Genomic DNA, 9,148 nt, shown 5'->3' with positions numbered 1-9,148 from the left:
CAAAAACTATGTACTAGCACCATATTATTAATGAATGGGTATGTCTTTTGTTTCATTAAATGTCACTCTATGTTATGCAATTGTTTCACTACTAGAAAAAATAGCCTTTTACGACGCTCATTGCGCGTCGTAAAAGGCTCAGATGGCGTGCAAATGCGCGTCAAGGAAGGCCCTGTCATAAAGAGAGACGACGCGTGACGACGCGCATTTACGACGCTCATTTACGACGTGCAATTACGACGCGCGTTTACGACATGCAATGCGTATCAAGGAAGGCCTTGTCATAAAGAAAGACAACACACATTCGCGTGTTGTAACCTTACGATGCGCGTGTTAATAACACACAATGCGTATCAAGAAAGCCCCTGTCAAGAAAGGCCATGTCATAAATGAAGATGACACACATGTTTGCGTATCATAATTTTAAATGTTTTAAAAAAATATTATTTATAGATTTACTACTTTTCAAATTAAATAATACAATAAAAATCTCATAATACAAAATAAAATACCATATATAACAAAGATAATTCATTTCACTAATATGTCAAATACAAATAAGTATTCCAAAAATGAGTAAATGTTATAAAAAATGAACTCATTTATATACAACTGCATCATCTAGCTTACTATGTGCCAACAACTCTCTTTGTGTTTACTTTTGCTTGAGTCTCGTTTCCTCCAAAGCTTCTAGCCATACCAAAATATGATATCTTGAGTCTCGTATGAATAGATCACGCATAATAGGTCTAGCTTGTATCATTCCAAATAATTCCAATGCTGGTCTCTATACAAGCGAATAATTTGAGAACTTAATTTTACCATTATTTTATAATTAATCAAATAAGAAAACAATAAATAACTTCTACCATATATGAAAGAGAACAAGATAAACAAGATCAGTATCGCCACTTTCAGTTGCCTTAGTTAGGGTTGTATCTTCTTCCCCAATGCCTAGTAAAAAGGAACCAGGAAAAGTGCTAATTTCTTCCTGCTAGTCTGATCGGCATGAGCAGCAACTGTAGCATAAGAAATGCTTTTGTACAATTTTAACTGAAAAATCCCAAAAAGTTAGCCATTGACATTTTTTAGTGTACTTTAATTCTATAAAACTTTGAACAAACCTTATCAAGTATGATATATCCTGATAACCACTTCATGCAAAATAAGCCTTAAAAAGAATGAATCCACCAATCAAAACTTGTAAGCTTTTTTAAGTTTCAAGCTCCATATTTCAAGTACGTTGCTATTTTCTGCAATTTGATGAAATAACACTTACAAGACAACCTTGTTCTTGTTGATGATCAAATTTTCAAAAATAAAAATAAAAACCCTCTCCTAACTGTTACTATTTCATCATGTGCAAGAAAGCCAATTGTAAGCAGGTTACAACAACAAAGATATCATGTAATGTAACACAACATTGATCTGCATGCATTTACACACTAAAACGACTAGCAGCATTTACATAATTCCCCCACCCCACCTCAGGCTTAGGCTTTAATTTGGTTTGGTTTGGCCAACAACAATGACAACTATACCCCTACTACTATTACTACTGCTACTACTAAAGAGGCATTAGTTAATACGATGGGTTCCAAAAATATGAGAGAAATAAACAAAATCTTTTAACAAAGGAAATGAGAGATGGGAAGAAATTATGTACACACATACCTCTATATCTTTCTCAATCCATCTCCATGGCGTGGCTCTCATCAAAGACTGAGACTGAGACTGAGAGATCCTACTTTGAAATTTCAATCGAAAACAATATTGCAGCCTGTATTCATCTTCCTACTAACCACCTGACATAATGCAGCTATGAACGCCATCTGCAACCAAGATTAAGAATCACCACTCATATAATGAGATATGTTATACAACATTTCAATCACCATTTTACCCTTGCAATCTAACAAATAATATTCATCAATTTTAACGTGATGAAAAAAGTAGAAAAACAAATACGTAAAGAGTGTGTATCAGAATAGATTAAACCAGGTTTTAACATAAACAAAAAAGTAGAAAAACAAATAGGTAAAGAGTGTGTATCAGAATAGATTAAACCAAGTTTTTTGGTTTAATTTGTTACGTCATGTTGTATAGATTAAGTCAAATAAAGAACAGCCATGTGTCTAGATTAAGCTCGGTCAATCAAAAGAAATAGAAACAACCCCTTAATCTGGTAAAGCTATATTATATAAGTGTGTATTTCATTGACCTAATAATGCACACACAAGTAAAACAAATTACCACAAAGTAGAAAATAAAGGCTTTCTTACATACAAACATCCTTGTTACAAGAACACACACACACACATAGAGAGAAACACAACAAACACCTAGTCTGCATTTGTTACAAGGGATGGGACTGGACAAGCTCTTTAGGTCTATTTTCTATGAGATAATGAGAAGGGCATTCATGTCATTTGCACAGAGAGAGAAAATTTCCCAACTGGTTCTACCTTTTTGGTTGGGAGTGACAAAAAATTGCAATTTCTATCTCATTAGTCCAACCTGTGTCTATGCAATATTGCTATGTAGACCTCTCGTGGTGCTTGAATTCTTGATGATACTTTCATGACTCAAGAACTATGCTTTTTAAGACAGTCAAAAATAAAATATGCTGTGATTTCAAAATTAGTTTATTGATAAACTAAATTGAAAATTACGATTCTGGTTCCTGTGGCATATTGTTTTCTTCAGGTTTTGTATAAATTATTAGCTGAGTGGTTAGATTTAACAAAATTAGGACCAAATTCCTTATGAAACATGAAAATAAAGACCAAAAAATTCAGATTTGGACCAAAACCGAAAGTTTTTGCTGAACACAAGGACCAAAATTGAAATTTCTCGTTGGTTGTGGTAGGTTTTGCATGTTCAAGTAAATGTGAAAAATCTGTTGTTGTTGATGCTTACAGACCACTCAACATGCACTATGAGTATCAATAGCTTGGCTGCATTTCAAAGCTCCAAGAAAGCAATAGCTTGCCGTACACTATATCATGATAGAGGAACAGAGCCATGGCAAAGAAAGACAAGTACAGATGCTTGGCTTTTGACAGGTGTCAGCGAGGCAATTGAAGGACCCGATGGAACGGACAAGTGTTACCTAGGTCATCGAAGAACTTGGCTGGGAAATAATGAGTGGGCCATAATTAGATCTGTGGACACACGCAAATTGAATCAGCCAGGGGATTGGCCCATGAATGTTAAAGAGAAACATGGCCCATGTGAAGTTAAATCTACGACAACAAAAGTAACCCAGTCGGCATCAATATCGCCCAATCGTATCAGTGCCTCACCCTTACCGCCGTGCAATTCTTCATCTTCCTCATTTTATCGAGAAAGCTTGTCTACAGATACTTCATTAAAGAGGAGCAAGGAAAATATTCACACTAGCATTGACATTATTGGACATGTCGACTCCAGCAAGTCTACAACCACCTACAAGTTGGGAGGTATCAAGAAGGAAGCCTTCAACTTAATCGATAAGGATGGCTACAGTTGCATCACAACAAAGGAACGTGGAACAATTATGAAATTGCTTGGGCAAAATAGAACTGAAGTTGAACTTCAGGATATGATCAACGAATTAGAAGTAGAAGGTAATGGAACCATCGATTTCCCAGAATTTCTAAACCTGTTAACAAGGAAGATGAACACTCAAAGGGGTGCAATATTCACAGAGATAAATAATAATGTTAACAAGATAGCTAAATGGACCACTCCAGCAATTGTGACTAGTGCTAACATGATGAGAATGGGTTATACAACCACAGTTCATCCTTGTGATCATTTTGATTTGGTGATATTAGCAATTGTTGGAAACAAGCAGAAGGGAATTGATGGTCAGATTGGAACAAAATTTGATGATCAGTTTACCCCGCATGAAAAGTTTCTCCTGTTACCATTGAATCTTAAAATAGCAAAACTCAAAGAAAAGCTCACAACCAGCCGGGAAATACAAGCATCACTGGTGGATATAGAAGATAGAAATGCTTCATTTAATGGGTTACCAGAATGGATTGGTGCCTTTGAGGTAAGTTTTGTTTTGAATAAACTCATTGGTGTAAGCTACAAGTTCGAAGATACCAGATCAAGGGATGAATTAACAGAAAAATTTAGAGAATTCGTGTTGCATTTTGAGATCCCGGGAACACCATTCAAGATTTATGGCAAGGCAAAGGGCAAGACAAAGAGGTCACCAAGGAGCGTTTGGATGCTATACACAATTTCTATCCACCTTGAGGACAAGGTGGTTCTTTTGGGCTGGGGTATTGTTATGCATCAACTTTTGCAATATATGATAGATAAGGGCAATATGGGAAATTCAACAAATAAAAGGACATTAGGGACAGTTTAGGTATTTTATATTATTTAGTTTGTTATGTCAGATAGTATAAGTAGAGGGTAGTGGGCAGGGAGTGATCAATCAATCTTTTTGTGAAATCTGGAATTTATTCCTCGGGAGATTGGCTATCTCGAATCAGCTATCCTATCTTCAACCTTGTAATCATTTGGTATTATAGCGGTTTGTCAATCCATATTAGAATCTTTTGATGTTTTATGTTATTGAATCTGGTCTTAGAATCTAGTTCATAACAATCTCTCTTCTGCTCTCTTATGTACATCATTCAAACCAAACAATCAATGGGGGCAAATATGTAAAAAGTCGGGAATTAATGGTTCTCTCTAATCTTTCTGATACAGATGTAAAGTCTTCAGTTTTCCATATTTGTTCTCTATTTTTGTAATCTTCCATACCATCACAAATTGGATTGTAATTTTTTAAATTTATAAAGATGCCAGAGGCTAGGATTGAGGGAAGGCAGAACTACAATGGTTATGGTTGTGTGTTGGTGCCGAGATTGGGAGTTTTAAAAGTGGGAATTGTGTCCATCCTATTAAATAAAACACCTAAGAAAGTGTTTGACATGACTTGTAATCATACCTTGTAATCAGGCACTTTCACATACTCCGGAGACACGAGAAGTATGTTTTGTGTACCTGAATGATACAAGAATCAATCAGATTAGTCAATATATATATATATATATATATATATATATATATATATATATATATATATATATATAATGATATATTACAAACAATTAGATGTAATTTGTTCATAAATTGTACTCACCTTCTCCCATTTTACCATGAATCTTATCTGCAAGTCATGCAATCAAACAAATAAAGAAAAGAATTAGTTTGTAGAAGTTTAGTTGTTTAGGGGTTATAACTTATAAATATCAGATTATGTCAAATAAAGTTTTTATAAACTCGAGATGTGGGATTTGGAAATGATTATCGGATTATTTGAAATAAAGTTTTATTGTATAGGTTTAGTTGTTTAGGGGTTATAACTTATAAATATCCAAGAAATGAATATTTGATTCTAATTATTCACCAAATCATTTTCAAATGCCATCTCCTGATTAAATAAAATAAAAAGCATAAATAGATAGTAAATAATAATATAAGCAATATGATGTTTGTAAATTTAAAGAAGAAAAGGGGAGCAAAGGCAAGAGGTGTATTACATGAAGCTTGGTGTGAAAAGCTTCATAATAACAGAGTCTTCAAATACAGGGCCATTTGGGATAGCATACATGAATCTTTGCATATTCTTCACCACCACACAACAACTGTGATAAGTACTTCCTACTTTGACCTTGATTCAAATGAAAGTTATTAAAGATCAAGATCAATCTTTATCTTGGTAAGAATGATAAAATAGTGAGGCTTATATAATTACTCAAGCGTTATAATACATATGTACAGGGTCAACTGAGATGTAACTGATATAGCTAAAATACCTTCCAAAATAGAATGATATTGCCAGCATTAGAACCAAAAAACTCTTCATATGCATCGAGCATGTAGAAAGGAAGAGATCCATCAAGTTCCACCACAAATGGTGGTTTTTCATCAGAATATACACCAGGAACGATCTCAGCATTCAAATAAGAGCTTATGTTCGTCTTCAATCCCGCTGTTGCACTGAGAGTTGGATCCTTTTCCACTTTAATTTTAACATTTAATGTCCAACCGTTGGCCTCCTTCATCACTGGCTCAACTTTCAGTTCACTATTATCCATAGATGCTTCAACTTCACTTGCCACCACCGGTGGCTCCTCCACAACACCCAAATTTGTTTCATTTTTGGGAAATTCTAGCACTTCCTCCCTTCTTCTATTACGTCGTGTTTATGCAAACTATTTGACGATGGAGTATTCACAGCCACCACACTTGGAAATCTCAAAAGTCCAAAACTTGTAGTAAGATGAAATTGAATACAGATCGAGCTCGGATTGGTACGTATCTCTTCAAAATATGCTTCCCCGTTATGCTAATCCCACCACTATTCCACCAATAGCTTCGGAACCAGCCGCCGACCTAGGGCCCGCCGCCACCTTGTAAAGCACTCTGGTCGCTAATCCAGCCAATATGCTCTAGTCGCTAATCCAGCCACCATGAATTTCATTCCGATTAACCCTAAGTTTCATGGTGTCTCTAGCCTCAGAAGCCTTCACGCCCTCTACTAAACCCTTCCCAGCGCCAACTACTACGCTGCTGAGGTAACCGATGCCAGTGTAGTATATCAGGTGTTCGCCCCATGAACGTCGTTGAGCGATGGATTCCTCTTGATAGAGGTATTCAGGAGATGTGGGAAGTTTGTACAGGGACTCTAAGATCTTGGTAAGGGTTGTATAGCCGACTGTTGTCGTGGTGGTCGTCATTTATGATGCGATTTGAAGATAACAGTTGGTAAGACATGTCGTAGTTAGGGCTACAATTAGGGTTTTGATCTTTCAAGAATCTGATTCCAAGAGAGAGAGAGATGTTTGATGACACTGAAGATGAAGATGAGGGATCTAGGGCTTTTTCTTGCTAAGTAGAAGAGGCGGGGGATTAACTTTTTGGGATTCAATAGGCGGGGGGGTAATTTTCGTCGATTTCATTTCCCGCCTAAAACGCGTGTTTCACTTAAAAATTATAAAGTGACACATTTACATGACGCACATTTTATGAAAGGCGCCCTCCGCATTTCTTTTTTTTCTTTTCTGACACTAATTTTTGGGCGCGCATAAATGCGTGCCCTCTATCCTTCAAATTTTGCAAAAGTGACATTATCTTTTAGGGCACTTACAAATGCGCATCGTCTATTAGTGAGTGTCATTGTTTGCGCGTCATTAAAGGGTTGTTTTCTTGTAGTGTTTGTTAGAATGATAAATATCGTTGTGAATTGCTTTCATATTTCAAGAGCAACTAGACATGATACTTATAGAAAACAAGGCATTCATTTACACTAATTCTTGATTCTTAACTATTCTCAAAAACTCATCGTCATTCCACCTTGATATTTTATAGCAGAAGTATGCAACCAAGGAAGTCAAACAGGCACAAGAACAAAACACCAACAACTCCACCACTGCCACCACCTCCACAAATGGATTTTGTTGTGTTCCAAGCAGCCGTAAAAGCTGTTGTGGCTGTTGTTGTGGCCTAAATTAGCATTAATAGCGACGGAGGTGGAAACGGGACTGATAGTTCCAATCAAGCAGAAAACCAAGGGCACCCATGGATGTGCTCATACAAAGAATTCATGAATTGTAAACCAAGGACATACCATGGTGACGACGGAGTTGTTACTCTGATGAGATGGTTCAAGAAAACTGATTCCATCTTTGAAATTTGCGCCTATTTAGATGAGTTCTAGGTCAATTATGTCACATGCGGTTGCCAACTCCATGAGTTAGGAGGACTTGAAGACCGTGATGCTTGAGGAATACTATCCAGGGAGCGAGATACAAAAGTCTGAACATGTATTGTGGGAACACTCCATTAAGGGTTCTAAATTACCACCTACACCTCCCGATTTAATGAATTGGCAACTCTGTACCCGATAATGGTCACTCCTGATGTAACGACTAGATTTTCAAAACAAATTTTTTTCATTTTTCAACAACCAAATTTATATAAAAATATTCGCAAAAGTTTTCAACAATAGTTATCAAATCATAACATATCCCAAGATCACAAAATCAAATCCCTTATCTGTGTGTACGGGTCACGTCGGCACCTTCCCATGGTCCTCGCTAGTACCTGAAACACATAATACAACAACTGTAAGCATAAATGCTTAGTGAGTCCCCCAAAATACCACATATAACACATACGCCACTCGAGGCTACTATATGACCCTCTGATCTATGTGTCTCAACGGGACCCTCCGGTCCCGTAGCTCGTTGGACCCTCTGGTCCGGTCAAAGCTCGTTGGGCCCTCCGGCCCGGTCCGAATCGTTGGACCCTCTAGTTCGGTCTATACAATTATATATCATACATACATCACATAGCACATAATCTCATACATGGCACACAATCTCATACATAGCACATAAGACCTTCCGGTCAATTCATAATACCACTCTAGGTAACGTATAGTGAGAAGACTCACCTCATGTAACTCGGTAACTCGGAAATCTTGGACTCCATGAAATAGGATCTAGCCTCCGCCTAATCATACAAAAATAAACACAAGTCATCAACACATTTCCCAAGGCTAGACCATTTCCTTTCTTAGCACTCTCAGGAGGATAAAAGACCATTTTACCCCTCTTAAGGCTCAAATACTCTAAAGTTGACCAAACCCTAAAAGTCAACGAAAGTCAACGGTCAACCCTTTGAACAAACTTGCCGAGTGAACTATTGTGACTCGGTGAGTTCAGTCATGAACTTCCGTCCTCAAAATCCCAAATGACTCGCTGAGTCACTTCCCCAACTCAGCGAGTTACCATCTGTGTGATTTATGGGGAAAACCCATCCTACTTGCCGAGTCTGTTCTTGGACTCGGCGAGTTCAAGCCATGCTCAAAATCAGGTGACCTTCTGAGGTCAGATCTGCTCCTCTAATCCATAGATCTAACCTCCCCACGCTCAATAAACACGTAAAGGTTCAAATTTGATACTCATGCAACGTCCAAATGACACTACTTGATGATTTAGCCCCAAATACAACACTCTAAGTTCATTTCTTCCATAACCCAACATAAAGTAAGATGGATAATCTCCTCTGGACCACTATGAGTCCAAATTTGGAGTCTAAACATGATAAGGGACCTTATTCTCAACAAATCAAC

At 37.1% G+C, this 9,148-nt stretch overlaps 1 protein-coding gene across 1 annotated transcript; it reads right to left on the bottom strand.

Annotated features, from left to right (window-relative positions):
- Nucleotides 1–518: 518 nt before the first annotated feature.
- On the bottom strand, nt 519–6,851 carry LOC145033936 (DNA polymerase alpha catalytic subunit-like). The gene is made up of 7 exons (XM_078982413.1): nt 5,826–6,851; nt 5,550–5,680; nt 5,150–5,176; nt 4,955–5,010; nt 1,125–1,832; nt 870–1,053; nt 519–787 (listed from the first exon to the last, which is right to left on the bottom strand). Exons 1-3 carry the CDS (start codon nt 6,105–6,107, stop codon nt 5,173–5,175), a joined length of 417 nt encoding a protein of 138 aa, XP_078838539.1. The 5' UTR covers nt 6,108–6,851; the 3' UTR covers nt 519–787; nt 870–1,053; nt 1,125–1,832; nt 4,955–5,010; nt 5,150–5,172.
- Between the last annotated feature and the right edge of the window lie 2,297 nt (nt 6,852–9,148).

The sequence above is a fragment of the Lactuca saligna genome, chromosome 3 (assembly GCF_052625555.1).
Source record: "Lactuca saligna cultivar CGN05327 chromosome 3, ASM5262555v1, whole genome shotgun sequence".
NCBI classification, from domain to species: Eukaryota; Viridiplantae; Streptophyta; class Magnoliopsida; order Asterales; family Asteraceae; genus Lactuca; species Lactuca saligna.
This window is presented reverse-complemented; position numbering and strand designations above follow the sequence as displayed.